At 39.1% G+C, this 16325-nt stretch overlaps 1 protein-coding gene across 1 annotated transcript in view; it reads right to left on the bottom strand.

Annotated features, from left to right (window-relative positions):
• aacs (acetoacetyl-CoA synthetase) overlaps positions 1 to 10423 on the bottom strand; it is a 37198-nt gene extending 26775 nt beyond the window's left edge. The window contains exons 1-5 of the mRNA XM_023421150.2: positions 10101 to 10423; positions 8817 to 8920; positions 6551 to 6671; positions 5412 to 5525; positions 341 to 438 (exon numbers count right to left, since the gene is read on the bottom strand). Coding sequence (XP_023276918.1) covers positions 341 to 438; positions 5412 to 5525; positions 6551 to 6671; positions 8817 to 8920; positions 10101 to 10239 — 576 coding nt within the window. The 5' untranslated portion in view covers positions 10240 to 10423. The remainder of the gene's footprint in view (positions 1 to 340; positions 439 to 5411; positions 5526 to 6550; positions 6672 to 8816; positions 8921 to 10100) is intronic.
• Between the last annotated feature and the right edge of the window lie 5902 nt (positions 10424 to 16325).

Here is a 16325-nt window from a genome sequence, read left to right as displayed (position 1 = left end):
AGAAGCTGCTGCAGGATGAAGTTAATTACACTCACGCTCATTCACTCACACACGACATCTTGCTTCACGGACTTCATTCCCTTTCTACTCAATGTATATTGTTATGTGTATGTGTGTCGTGAATCCCCTATAAGAACTGATACAAGACAGCTCAGTAGAAGGAGAAGGGCTGTGCGAAAATTAGAGATAAAAATTGCCACTGTGACAGTAGTACTCAAATACGCACTCTACTGGTGCTGATAGGTGCTTTGTCTAAACCAGCACATTAATTACTGAGAAAATTAAATAGAGAAATAATAAACAAATACAAGCCACAAACAGTTTAAAACAGAATCCTTACGTTGACCCCAAAGTCGACAGACGTGGAGCTCCAAATGGCCCCGATGCTGGCGGCTGCTAACATGGCCTCCACTGCATGGATACCATTAGGTAGGTAGCCTGGAGGGGGAGAGAGGGGAGGAGGAAGAGGAAGAAAAACATTAGGTTTAAGTGCAAATCCATTAGAGTCTTTCTTATAAAAGAAAAAAATATACTATAAACATATGTGCACAGACGTAGGGTGTATTTCAAAATAAAATATTGTGAGATGGCATACTCTGGTTAAAAAGGAGAGAGAGTGAAAAATGAGAGTGTAAAAGAGGAGGAGGAGTGAGGGAGGGAGAAGCTTCCATTATTAACAATATGGGAAATGGTGCCCAAGGACAGAATGGGTTTTACACAGACGGTCAGTGAGGGAGAGAGAAAATCAGAGACATTTACTGATAAATGCACTAAAGAAAATGAAAAATACCAAACAGGGATGAACAATATTGAAATTCTTACCATTACTCATAGTCATTCACTCCCATGTAAACTTTGGCCAATACCAATAAAGACAATCTGCATGTCAGTGCTGCAGGAGTAATGACTCCAGTTTCCACTAGTGGTGGATTTACTATATTCTATACACTTTATCTGTGATGCTTGGTGTCTATACATCCCTTCAGTCATGACTAATGAGAAATGAACAGAATGTCAGATACTAATTTTATTCAGTCAAAAGTTATATTCAAAAAAGAAAAGAAAAATCGTTTATTAGGACTAAAATAAATGAAAAATCAGACTAATGGTTAATTAGTTGATCATAAGATCAACTAATTAATCATTATTATATTACATACATCAGACGTACATCAGCCTTAATACAGATAATATATTTTTAAGTACGAAGGAGTACACGAATGGCCACTGCCCAAAGGACTCCACACAGGAGCTCCCATGCTACCTTTAAACACAGGGCTGTTTTGTTGATAACATGAATCTAATCTTAACGTGATAAAACTATAATACAGCCGGTAGTTCCCAGCAAGCAGTCCGACTGGTCAAAGGCAAAAGGCAACCATACTGTCACCTCCTGTGAATCATGTCTAATCAGGCTTTAAAATTTGGTTGCTATGCTGACTCCTGCTGTAACCAGGAAGCTGATCCGGGCCAGATGACACCTCGGGCTGACAGATCACCATCCTGCTACACCGACTCCTGCAGACACTCATAAATTATTATCTTCCAACACTGGATCAGGACAAATAGCGTCATGGATCATAATCTCACCACAACACCCATGCCTGATTGCTTTCGTGGCTACTGTTATATCTGGCTATGCTGTGACAACCCATTGCCCGTACTATCTCTTTACTCATGCATGCTACTATAAAACTTTACAGGTCCACATTCTTGTTGATAACCACTGACTTAAAGCCAAACTTTAATAGGTACTGACATCACTGCTTTACTACTTCTACATAAATGCACCATCCTTGTGCTATTGTTCTAACATTCGGCTACTATGTTTCGTTTTGTTTTTTGTTTCTTTCTTTATTATTGTGCCAATTTATGACACAGATTAATCCCAAGGACTAAAGCAGTGCCGAAAGATTCAGAAAAAAAAATGACTTTGTTGGATTCTTCCCATTAGAATTCAGGTTTTAGTCATGTGAACTGAACAGTAATTAGATCGATACAGAAACAAGCCTGTGACATATGGTCAGCTGTTTTGAAACCAGCTCAGAAATTGTGCATGTTTACATGCCCTGGAGGAAAACACGTAATCCCTGTGACGAGATTCTGTGGTCAATTTAAGAAAACTTTGATTATGCCTGCCAGTTAAAAAATGATTAGGAAATGAATAAAAGTTTGTTTGCTCTGTGGAATTTTCATGTAAACAAACAAATTTGTGTTTACATAAAGCATTACTCACCATTGTGTCTCTTCTTCCTTATAAAACTAATGCAATGCTATTTTTTTTTTTTTTTTTTATTTCATCATGCATTGTTTTCATCCATGTTTACTTGCTAGCAGTTTGCTTCTTCACTGACATCGTGTTTGTTGACACATTATCGACACCAGTGTTGATGAAATAACAATAGATGAAATAGGATGAAACCAACAGCAGGTTGTGAAATGCAGGTGCATCTTTGTGTGTGTGCAGAAACAAGTGTACACAAACAAGACACTGCTCCATAGTGCTACTAGAGGCCAAACAGGATAGAAGAGAAGAGAAGAGAAGAGAAGAGAAGAGAAGAGAAGAGAAGAGAAGAGAAGAGAAGAGAAGAGAAGAGAAGAGAAGAGAAGAGAAGAGAAGAGAAGAGAAGAGTCTCTTAACCAGAGCTATGTCACATCGACCTCATGGCTGCAGTGTTGTGGTGCTAATATGGCCACAAAGAGCAAGTCCAAGTTCAGAACTTAGATGTTACAGGATCACTGTTGGAACAGATTTCTTAAGTCATCTGGAAATCTCTGGGTGGAGTCAGTTGAGATTTTGTCTTTTAAATAACACTTTTTTTTATAAGTTTGTAAAAGCATCTTTGATTAATACTAAATAAGAAAATAATATCTGAATGAAAGTAAATTTCTTGTTCTTACCAGCACACTGTTCTTTCTGCTACTATCGCCTCATTTAGAATAACACACAGCCATACTAAACAGGACACATGTCACATGTAGTGTGTTTTGAGTCATCTCCCATGCCACACCCGCTCAGAGCAAGGGTGTGTGCCACAGCAGAATGTGTGTGTGTGCGTGTGTGTGTGTGTGTGTGTGTGTGTGTTTGTGTGTGTGTGTGTGTGTGTGCTGCTGGTTACTCAAATGTAGCAGCTGCATCGTGAGTTGAAGTTTCAGACATGTCATTTCTATAATTCAAACAGTTTTCATGTGTTTGTTACATATTATTTTACGTTATGATGCTGCTACAGTTTTCTTTCATATGACCGACTACACATTCATATTAGTCAACATTAAGACTCTGGTTGCACAGCGTGTATTTTTGATGACACATAATTAAAAGAATATGCTTTCCCTGGTGGATGAAGAGTGGGTGTGAAGGTCATAAGCTTTGTAACAGGGTGGGGGTGACGTTGAGGATGACGGAACCAAGGCGAAGAGCAATGGAACAAAAACGTGCACGAAAGAGAGAATACATGTGTGTGTGCGTGCGTGAGTGAGTGTGTGTGTGTGTGCTGGGCTGGCTCATGTCCTGCTATAAACCTTGGCTGGCTTCATCAGCTAAGTGCTTATATATCTCCTGGATTACAGACACTGACACGACATTTTTAGTTACAACCTGGGGACACACAACACACACAAGTGAGGACACACACACACACACACACACACACACACACACACACACACACACACACACAGATTTGTCTTTAGATTGGTAAGAGAAAAAAAGCTGATGTCTCTCTCTCTCTGTTGTTTCTCTAGCTTGCTCTCCCTTCCTGTCCCTCGCTCCATCCCTCCCCACTTTCAAATGAGATTCCCACAGAGCTTAAGTTATTTAGCTAATGGATTTCCCTACTGCAAGATCCATTTTTCTTCTGAACGCACACAAACTTTCATACATGTCCTGGTCATTCCTGGACAGAGTAGCTCAATATGAGCTCATGAACAGCAAACATAGATGTTAGTCACATTGCTGCTTCTAAATAAAGGCAGGGAACCTTTTCAACATATAGATGCCCAGCACAGCTTCAGGGTCTCCTCAGTTTTGTGACAGAGGTCAGAATGTTTCCTACACACTTGTGATTGTGCTGATTTTCATCCTTTCATTTTTTGCCAAATTTCTGGGTCATTGTAGCTCAGATGTCAGATGTTTTCCCTTGCGCAGCTTTTGAACAATGATAAAAAAATAAAAAATCCAAAAAGCATTTTCTTTAACCTCTGAACTACTGTGTTTGTTATCTGTCATCTCATCAAAGGTATTAAACCGAAAGACTTTGTTTAAGAAAAGATGTTAAATCTAACTTTGCTTCGTTGCTTCCGACAGTGAAAAGCTCAGAAATGTGAGATGCTAATGTTTGACAACCCGGTGTAACCGAAGCCCCTGATACTAACACAGCACAAACAGCTCAATATGCATTTCTGTGTCATGACGGGAAAAGTGGCAGAGAGCAGAGATTGAAACAGAGACACGGGCAGATAAAGACTCAGGCTCAGGCTGACATTCACATACCTCAGAGCTGTTCTTACAGTAAGCAATGAGGAACTGCTCGTTTGAGAAATCATCTCTCCCCTCCCCCCATTTTCTTTTTTTTTAAAAGATGAAAAAATTTGTTAAGTCACTGTGTTACATAATAGTAATTTGGTTCTTGTATGTGACCAATAATGAAGGAAGAGTCGTCTGCAATACTAAACAGATGCACCAGATGAAGTTCAACAATACAGAATTGAGCTGGATTTAAGCTGATGCTAAATTTCATGCAAAAATCAGCAGAGAAAGCCATGATTTTGACCAAAGTCTTCATAATAGCCGAATAAACAAATTCGAATTTTGTATAGTCCGCAATTTTTAGTATGAATGTGTATTTTGAGATCATTTTGATGCCACCAAACATAATTTTTTTCTGCTGTGGCAACAAGTTAAGAAAGTGACAGAAATAAGCTCTTAAAAGCATTTGACACTTCAACTGTTTTCAGAAAATGTACCGGCCGCATATTGGAGTGTGGAAATGTGCATGACATGTATTAAAGCTCCTGTTACTGCACTGGCAGCACTGCTCAGTGGGAGAACGCGTGGCTCTGTATGACTAGCCTGTTACAGTGGTGCCTTGCAGAAAAACAAATATTTGCTTTGAAAAAAATAAATGCTGACATTCAGAAAGAGCTGCGATTTGTGCCAAGACGGCCAGCCCTCCTTGACAGTGCACACCGACACACACAAGTAATGGTAAAATGTCCAACTTGTTCTGCAACAGGCTGCAAGTAATCATCGAACTTACTTACATAAAAAAATAGGACTGGAGAGGATGAAGAAGACAGAGGGGTAAAAAGAAATAAGTGGCCACTAATCAGCAATCACTTGGCTGAAGAAAGTTATATATATATATATATATATATATATATAGACAGAGAACAATAAATCTGAGACTCACCTACAACCCTGTCTCCAGTCTGGACTCCCATCTTCCTCATGGCTGCGGCAAACAACGCCACATCACGCCTGAGCTCCCCAAACGTCACCTTCACAATCTCCTCATTTGCCTCCGCTGGTAGACAGGAAGAGAGAGTTAGACACAGAAACAGAGATTAATATTATGCAAATTTCAAATGATTCAGAAAACTGTAGGCATCTACATATATTTTTGATTGATTTGGACATTTTAGATTTCGTGTACCACTTTGTAAAATTATGTTCTTATTAATGATTACATACAAATCCAAAGCAAAGAAAAAGAAAACCAGGGAGGCAGAGATGGAGACATAAATAGAGGCAGAGAGTCTGGCAGGACAGAGGCACAGACAGCAACAGTCCTATTATGTCTGTAAGTAATAGTTTCCTGACATTCACAGAGGCTCCACAGCATTGTGACTGATGGGCCCTCTCATAATTAGATTCCACCTTCTGAGGTAGTTTGTGTGCATGTGTATGTGTCTGTGCAGGAGCCCACTCTCCCACATACACACATGCAGCAATAAAGAATGGCCTATCCATTAGTATGTGACAGTCCTAAGAGAAGGAGCAGGGAGTAGCAGCTATTATAACACAGTGACGTATGCAGCCTGACGCTCCCCCGCTGAATCGCTGCTGTGCTCAAATGCACCCTCAACACCGCTCTTTCATGTCCTCCAAAAATCTCCTTCTCCTAACAAATACAAATTCTGAAGATGAAATAAAAAGGCAAGGAAACACAATCTGTGCGAGTCAGCAAAGAAAAACCCACACACCCAATTGACGAACACACACAGGAGGGAGAAACCAAACTTGTAAAAAACATCAGAACGTGCAAACACTAAGTAAGGCAAACATGAACGGGCGCTGCACGATATATGTAAAGGTGTGTTTAGGTGGGAAAACACCGCTGTGTTGTGTGACTTTAAGAATGAATGTGTGTGCTAACATGTGCGCTTTTTGCTCTGTGCATCGAGTCAACGTTGCCAAGATTAGGGATTTGATTCCTAGCGGAGATTACTGAAGGCACCACTTAAGGTGCAGCACTGTTGCATACTGTATATTGCTGTATATTACATACTACAGTTATTAAAATCAGCATCACATACTCCATATACTCACTTGCAGCGTATAGAGCCACTTTGTCCTGGTCTGCGTGTTTGAGCAGGTTCTCGGCGTAGTTAAGCCGAGCCCCTTTAAACCACTCGGGAACATCTGAGATCCGCTTGCATACATCCACCACCTGGTACACAACATTAAAAACACACAACAAGGACACACAGGGGAGAGGCACAACACTGTCACTGACCCAGGCTGTGAAATTTACAGCTTTGGTGATCTTGCTGGCAAATACTCACACCACAACCTTTCCTTGCCAATAATGTTTGTTATTTTTCACACTTATCAGACACATATCTCTTCTACAGTCTCCTCTTTACTTGCTTACTCTGTACTTGCAACAAAACTTCAGCAAGACATCCAATTTGTCAGAAAAATTCATTGCAACATTGGGAATTCGCAGCCTAGCCCACTGTGCATCACTGTTACACATTGATTGACTGAATAATTGTCTCCCTGTCTTCTATCCAATATTTGCTGGGCCTGCAGACATAAGATAGGATTATGTGGCTAAGAAAATGTATGATAAAAGAAGAACTTCTGGCCAGCATGTGACGTGGAGTGTGTTATCCATGTGTACAGAAGGGGTGTGTTTGACAATATGGCTCAATGTCATAAGCTCAGACATAATTTATTACCTCACACACCCACCGAGTGGCTATATCCTGGAACTAAGCAACATTAAGAGGTTGGACAGTAAATTAAATAATGGGGACACAAATGAAGATACTTTAAGTTTCCTTTTTCCAACTGGCTTTTTAATGTAACCTAAAATAGAAGATTACTTCCGTTCCACTGAAAATAAACGACTGTTCACCAACTCATAGCACAACAATGACGTAATTTAGTCATTTTTATATTTAAATCATTTGGGAAACAAATTTTTGTTTTTTGTTTTTTTCTTTCATTTCTGCATACGTATGGAAGAGAAAAGAGAGGCAGTTTGATTTAAAGTTAGAAACCAAAAACAAAATCAAACCATCAAATATCAATCAAATCAACATGGTCTTACTTCGAGCCACAATCCATAATAAGATCATGTTTGCATTAGTACACTCATGGGCTAAAGTTTACTCTTACTAAAAGAAAGCGAAAGGCTGACTCTGGCTTCCCTCATACACTTGGGTTCCAGAAAAATCACTCCATCACTGAAGTGAAAGGTCAAATCATGAATAGTCCAGGTGGCAAAAACTTGATTGCCAATCAAATGGCTTGACAGCGTTTACAGACAAACAACTTAAAAGTTTAAATTCACATTATTGTATGTGTATGTGTGGGTGGTCTCTGAAAAAGGTAAGAAAATCAAAAAAAAACAATTAAACCCAGTAACCTGAAGGCTTAAATAACAAGTGGGCTGCCTGGATACCAGGACTCATCTAGAAAAACAGACAGAAATGATTAATATTGATATACAGGCCTATTGACGGCTCGTACCCACAAAGAAACAATGCAACATTCTTTCAAATGAAACATCATGGAAAATGGCATGTCAAAGGTAGGAACACTACAGCACAGGCTCTGCACCTGTGTTAACACCAGCTGCTCTTAATTAGGCTCAATCAGCATAACCAGGAGAAGCAGACATGAAAATAGAGCAAGAATTATCTTAAAATGGAATGAATGTCAATGAAACTCTATCAATATGGGACTTATAGTACTTACAGATCAATGGATGTACACAACAGTCAAAACAAATGCAGTACGCCTGTTTTGGAACTTAATTTGCTTGTAGAGGAACCCAGAGAAACCTGCCTCAACATGGAACATACCACTCTAAGAGGTGGGGGGCATAGACCAAGTGGTACTGGCCTGTTTTTATTTTTTTATTTTACAATTTTGAATTATTGATGAATCCTGAAGTTCATACACTTAAATTTAATTTGAAATTGTTCTGCTTCATGAATGTGGCCCAATAATTGCAGGTTATGGCCACATGTCTGTTTAAAAATAATGTTTGAGATGTGCCATTAAAGCGAGTTAATATCCTACCTGTCAGTAATAAGAATGTAACAGACTGACAAAGTTGAAAAATACATAAAAAGAGAAAACTCCCACAGGTGAATCACTGGTCATTCATAGAATCTTTATGAGTCATTTGTGGGTATTATTATATTCTAATAATTAGATTTTATTTCTATTTTCATTGCCAGACTTCTGATTTTACTTCTTTTTATAATGATGAATATGGCTGGTGAATTTTGGGTTGACATCAAAACCATTCTACTTATAGTTATGATGGACATGATGTGACAGCAGAGGTTGGACTCACCTCCTCATATGGTTTGGAGCCGACTACTCCACAGAAGCGCCACACTTCTGCCCAGAACTCTGGGTAGCTGTCCACCGACCACTGGTACAGGTCATTGTAGTTAACTAGAGGAATGAAAACCAGTGATTACAACAGATTTATAATAAAATATTAATTTGTAAGAAAAGATCAGACATCGCTTCATTTAGCAAAGGGAGGGAAAGTTGTTTCATACAACATCATTGGTTGAAATCAGCCTCTGTGTACCTGCCCTGTTCCACTAATCACCATCAACTAAACCCTAAACCAAAGTACATTTCTACAAATTATGGCCTTTTGCTCTGCAAATCTGAGATTAACACTAATAATCTCCACACATGATTTAAAGATTAATGCCAAAATGTCAAAAGTCATAAGTGATCTCAGTTAAACTAAATCAGCGAGTGCCTGTATTCTCTCTACACTTTGTATTTACATCTACATTTCAAGACAATCCCCTTATTCAAGGCGTTTTCAAAGATGTGGCTTCTTCATTGACATCCAGTGACCAAGAGAGAGAAAAGCAGAGGTCAGGGTGAGTAAAATAAATGCTGGCAGATCTGCAAATATAATTTAAAGCAGTTGTTTCCAGTCTTTTTGGCTCATGACCCTTTAATGCTTACTGGTAAATCACTAACAAGCTTGAAGGTGTCTTTGAGCTACAAGCAGCTCGACCAAAAACTGGTGTTGTCTTCTCAGGTTGATTGATTTTGAATGTTCTTTTATGTGCATGGATGCATTTGGAAAAAGAAATTCGACTGACCAGGTTTTTCATCATTCCTTCAAAACCCTGTTGGTTTGCCTTGACACGTTATCAGAGAGACAATTAAACTAGGGCATCGCCTGGCTGCTCTGTTAGCACAGTCCAAATCCACGCATTAAGGCAAAGCAGAGCTGCAATGTTGTTTATTATTACAAAGGGAGTGGTGAGTAGGTTTGATGCCAGACTCATTGATATTTTTAATGGCTGCAGAACAGCTAGCTTGAAATGTTGCATTGGAAAGCAGCTTTAAACGGAGGCAAATTTTGAGGTAATAAACTGTCTGTTAGAAAATACATGTAAATACATTGCAGAGGGAGAGACACCGTCTATTTTTGTGTTTCTATCCAGCTGCGTGGGCTCAATAAAATCCGACTTGTTTCCATTCCAGCACACCTACTCTCCCTCTCTCTCTCTCTCCCTCTCTCTCCCTCTCTCTCCCCTTCTCTCTCCCTCTCTCTGTCTGTCTGGCTCCTTGTCTGTGTCCCTCCCTCTTCTCTACTCACCCAGATTAAGTCCGTAGTCCCCGCTGACCTGTATCCTAAACTTGTCCATCTGTGTGTTCCTCTTGGAGTCCGGGTACCACAGCACCTTGCTCTCCATATCCATAATTTTCTCGCTTTTCCCTTCAGTGTCTTTAGACATCTTTGTTGCGTCCCTTCGTCGGCTGCCAAACACCGGTTAGCGCGAGTCCTGAGCGCCCTGCTGAAGCTAACTGTCCCTGAGGTGGGGGCTTGTGTTAAATTAGATCACCAGGTACTAGCCTCTTAGTCAGAATGGCTCGGGTATTACAGTGCGCGACAGCTAGCAAGGCTTACTGTCAAAGACAAGCGTGGGGATACCACGGAAAACTGACAGGCCACGCCCCATGCGCCATGACGTAAAGAGCGAGCTGGGTTCAAGAGCGTGGATTGTTCAACGCTGTTATACAGAATATACATTACATAACAGCACCCGAGCTGAGAACCAAAGTCATCTTTAAAACGGGCCCCATGAGGGATTTTTGAATTGAAATTTAATTATAGTTTCTGAAAAGTCTCTCAGTCTTCAGTATAGATTGTTAAGGTGTTAACATCAATATGTTAACACCTAATTATGATATATGTGGGATTAAGTGAACATTTCAGGCCACCAAATGAAGTTGAATGAATCAGACCACTAAAAAGTTACCAAAGTATTAGCATAACTTGATGAGTTGCATGATTTTACATTTTCTCTGTCTAACTTAAAATATGATATAACCAACATACGAAAACACATCCAGATCATTGAAAATCCTAAAAAAAAAACCTTTAATCTCACCAAATCATAATTTGTTTAATTTCATTCTTTCATGTTTCTTACTGTTTAATTCAAAATATTCCTAAAATCTAGAAATTATATTAGATATTTTTTTAACAAAAAGTGCTATTTGAATGCAGTGGCGCAATATGTAACTAAGAATATTTATTCAGTTACAGTAACATTCTTTAATATACTTGAGTTATTTACATTCTTATGCTACTTTATAACTGTACTTCACTACATTTCGAAGGCAAATGAAGTGCTTTTTGGTCAGCCTTGACAAACTGATCAGTTGTATTAATATATATATATATATATTTGATACACGCCTTTTAGTTTAGTAGCTCAGTAGGCTGGCCACACTAATGTTCTCTTGGAACATGTGTTAGTTTGAATGTCAGTGTTAAAAATGTTGTGGTTGCATGTCTCACATATATTGTCTGTTACCTGTTGGACCTGTGTCTCTTGTTTTTGTCACATGGGTGACCAAACTAGTTTCCCCTTTTGGGGTTTAAAAAGATATCTAATCTAATGTACAGTTGATCACAGTTACTAAGGTATTTGAAAGATTGAGATTTTCAATTAAGAAACTATGATCGGTTTATAGAATATGATAGAGTGTTCCTACAATAAATTTATATAATGCCATCAAAATGCTACTGACATGTTAATGCATCAGTGATAATAACCTATGAATATAATATAAGATTGACAGGGGTCACTCTGCTCCATGAGTGAAACTTATATTTAATTTAAGTGTATTTTGCTGATAATACATGTATTTTCCCTTAAAGAGAAAAAAATATATACATTTTGTCAATTTTAGAATTAACCCCGTAGAAGTCTTGAACGTCTCCCACACGTGAACGCGCGATAGAATTGTATAGTCGTGTTTCACGTGCACGGGAGAATCTTGCCTGTCAAAATGAAGGAATTTGATTGGTCCGCAGCGAACTGGTTCCACATCAGCCGACATATCGGTCTATGTGGGAGGCGTATCGTCCCCGTTTGACTGGCGTCTCGTTGGATCAACAGGAAACTGGCTTTTGGTGTTGCAAAGGAGACATATTGGCCAATCAGAGAGCGAGGACGTAGGAGCGTTTTAGGGGTGTGCCCAATCAGTGAGGGGGAAGAATGACCCTCCTCACTTTGCGGTGGTGTCATCTCAACTTGCTGGAAAATTTCTTCTGTAGTTTTGTCATGCCATGTCCTGTCTAGTCTAATCCAGTTTGCATTGCTGTATGTCCACAATTTGTCTGCCCTATTAATGACAGTTTCATTCACCTTTGGACACTTACTTTTGTACTTGCAGTTTGTTAAAATTAGTTCGACATGTGATTTAAAGGCCTGCTTATTGATAGACTCTCATTTGCTTTTTTTTTCCCTCAGGCACCATGAAAACGCCAGTGCCCTTCACTGTTCATTGTTCCTTCACATTCAGTTTCCAGGTGCAAACGGAAATAGGCCTATAATCTGTCTACATTAAACATTAGCCTAAAAGCCACTCATGCATGTGTGGGGTAAAAAACACACACAGAGACACAAACCAAAGGAGAAAATAAACCACACTGAATTAGCCATCTGTGGCCACATTATTTTCCTCAAATGCAACAGTGAGTGAGGATCTCCATGTGACACGACGCTGACATTTTACACTGCTGCATGTTCTGGCACAGCTGGTACCATAAAGCAGAAAGACAGACGGAGCAAACTGGGCTAACAAAAATGTTGTAATCTGTCTGATAGTATTTTGAAATATAGGTATCAATGACCTTAAAAGCTGCAGGCACCCAGAGTTCAGATTGCAAAAATGGAGGCCTCATATCACGAACCTGAACTCTTATACTCTGAAACCCAAACAAGTAATTTCTTTGATAAATATATGCTGTGATTGCACATGAGGAGCACTCAGTAACAACACTTGTGTTATATGATTTGCAAAATTATTATATGGTATGTCATTCTGTAAACCACACTGCCTGTAATGTTTTGGCTAATGTCTGTAAAATGGATTGTGGTAAGACCTTGATAAAAGCATTAGACAAAACACAGGAAACAGTGTAGGTTGCCACAAACCTCAGAAAAGGGACCCAAGAGCACGACTCAAGGGGGTAGATGTAAAAGTAAAAAGTCCTTTCTTAGAAAGAACCAAGCAGGCCAACAAATTACAAAGCGTCGGGGTCTAGGCAAATCCAAAACACACAGACAAGGTCAAAAACGCGATCAAGATCAAAACATGTGGGCAAAAAACAGAGTGCTGCAAAGCTAAGATACATGACAATATGGCAAAGAGCAAGTGGACATGGACCAGTATAGGGAGCTACGGAGGGAACGCTGAACAGGTGAGTGTGGGGGAGGAGCCAGGTGGGAGTGGCAGTGTGTGAAATGCAGAATTAGAACATTCAGTCCTAACAACTGGGCTGAATGAAAGAATGAATGAGCAGACTGAAATTCGAAACCATGACATATGGGAAGGATATAATAATATGATATGACGATACGTGGAGATGAATGAAACGTCCTGTTTTCTAAATATGGATCAATTCTGAGAAGTACGTGGGGGTGACTGGAATAATGTGAGTGGCATAATGTGTCTGATTCAAACTCCGTGCATACATTATGTGCCAAAAGTGTCATGACTTTCAAGAATCTCAAGGGCACATAGAAATTTTGGTCCAATACAAAAAAAAAAATTCAAATTAACTATGGCATGAAACACTTGAATTTCTTCCAGGTGCATCAATTAGCCATGAGAAGCCAATGTCCCTTTCTCTGTGTAACATAAATGTCCGTGGTGAAACGAGGTGCACTGTACTAGATCAAAGGCCCTAAACAGTGGATCTGTACTGAACCCACAAGGTATTTAATACACATATGGGTAAACATGCTTTTGTCCCATCAGACCATTTCCGTCTAGCTGCTTTATCATAGAGGTCTGACTGATGGAGTGGTGCTGAGATGGTCATCTTTCCAGCAGGTTCTCCCATCTCTGTAGACGACTCTGTAAAGTGTTGCCCACTGGGTTCTTGGTCACCTCCAACACCAAGACCCTTCCTGCCTGATTACTCAGTTTGGCCAGTCAGGTCAAATGCCTGCTTCCAAATTTCTTCCTTTTATTTATTGAGACAACTGTGCTCCTAGAAACACACTCAGAGCCTTAGAAATTGTTTTATACCCTTGCCCTGATTTATGCCTCCCCATAATTTTATCACAGAGGTCTACAGAGAGTTCTTTGAATTCCATGGATTTGTTTTTGTTTGTTTTGCCACAGGTAGACTCAAGTCAAGTTCTAGACACATCTCAAGGATAATTAAAGCAAACAGGATGCATCTGACCACAGTCGGGAATGCCACAGCAAAGGGTCTGAATAGGAAATAAGAGATTTCAGCATTTGATTTTTAATACATTTGCAGAAAAGAGTGAGGATAAGTCATTATGGGCCATTATGGGCCATTGAGTGTAGTTGGCTGATCAGACATTGAAATTGACCTGAAATGAACCCTAGCTTCACCCCACAGCAAGCATCTCTTTTATCTGTTTATCCTGGCTCTGCTTCCACATCAGCAGTCCAGCATTCTGCAGTCCAGCTAAAATTCACATTTTGTAAGCAGCAGTGTCCACATCTGTCATTTTGTTTCTTCGTGCTATTCTCTACCAATGATTGCCCTTTGGGATGCTGTGATGAAAAATGTGTAATATGCTCAGTGTAATTTCTGCTTAACATTTTGCAATGCATTGCATTTATCTTATAATCTTATCCAGAACAACCTACAATGAACCCAACAGGGCAAAAAGACAAACTGCTGAGTCAACCATGTATGTCTATAACTGCTCAGTTTTGTAGTATGATATTGCAACAGAAATGTATTGGGTGAAGGCTGATGAATTAAAAACTGACTAACAGACAGAAGCTTTTGTGCTTTCTTTGGATCTTAAAGGGACCCAAAGTAAACCTAATGATGTAATCAAAAGCACCTTGTGACAGATGGTAACTACGGGCCTCTCTGATTTGCAACATTACACGTTATCTTAGTATATGGTAATAAAAATATTGAGACCTAAATTTGTTTTTTCCTGAAAATTCCTTCAATCCTTCTCAAGGCATTTTCCACACCCCTGTTTTCCACCATTCACTACATAGTTAATGCACATATTGACCAGTCCACATATATATTGATATATTTTCTCATTCTAAATTTAAAATGTATACATTATCTCTGAGTCCTAGGAGTATTTCAGAAAGGACGCTAAGACCTAAATTAAAGCTAAGAGCATTTGGCTAACTGACACCTGATTATGTCAAAATAAACTGCACGAGAACAGCTTTAAATCACAGACCTGAGAAGCCCAGCACGGTTAAACAGTTATCAAATAAGGTATACAGTATAAGACCAAGCACTGTGGGTTTCATTAAGCAAATAGAGAGACAAATGTTGGTGTCTAAATATGTTTACGGCTGTTTACTTGTGCACTTAACATAATTCTGGTAAAGACATGGGGGTTCATTAATTTAAACATGTCCAGCACATACTTGAAGGTTACTGTGTGTGGAGCAGGAGCCTAGATCAGACACAGTCCAGTAGATGGCGTACTAATACATGACATTGTGAACAATGAGAATCCTTTAAGTGTGAATCTGTAGATAGAACTTTGCATTAATACAAATACTTTTTTCTTTTATTTAAAGAATGTTATATAAAGACCTGGGTCTGCATAAGTGCAACCATTACTCTATTTACCCTCTCTTTGAATGCTTTATTACCAAAGCCTATTGTATTTTATTATATACTTTATTTACTTGATTTTTATTTCGACGACATAGGTTGTTTGTGTGTGTGTTACAATTTATATATGAATGTTATATGTTGTGCAGAGTTGGGTTATGGGAGGATCACATTATGACCAGGGGCAGCTCTCTGCCGCCATCTACTGGTGGATGTCAGCAGGTGTGTTTGTCTGAGGTTTGTTCTGTGGAGTGTGATCCTGCTGAATCAGTGAATTTCTTTTTCCTTATAGGAAATTTTTGATTTACAATGAAGCAATACAATCCGGTGCCCCTGGTCGGCTTGCATAACTTGGATCCCGCTTCTCAAGATCTAACGCAGGTAATGTACCAACTATACATGACTACCTCACACAACCCTTCCTCAAAAACCCAAACTATCCCTTTAATAGTTTACAACTGATCAATAAAGCATTAGTAATTGATTTATTAACCAGTGGCAATCATCAGTTACATCTTATAAACTCTTTTTATAGTCCATTTAAAAATTGTTATAATTCACAATTATGTTTCACTACCGAAAGTACTGCCTGATACATCCTACACACAGTATTGTTAAATGTAATGACATTCTGCACACCTTAAGACATTTGTTAAATGTCATGTAACAAAAACATTGAAATTTTAAGATTATAGAAATAATGGAATATGACAAAAACCCTGC

This window comes from Seriola lalandi, unplaced genomic scaffold, assembly GCF_002814215.2.
Source record: "Seriola lalandi dorsalis isolate HSWRI2012SDOR001 ecotype SW California unplaced genomic scaffold, Sedor1 jcf7180002054664, whole genome shotgun sequence".
In the NCBI taxonomy this organism is placed as follows: Eukaryota; Metazoa; Chordata; class Actinopteri; order Carangiformes; family Carangidae; genus Seriola; species Seriola lalandi.
This window is presented reverse-complemented; position numbering and strand designations above follow the sequence as displayed.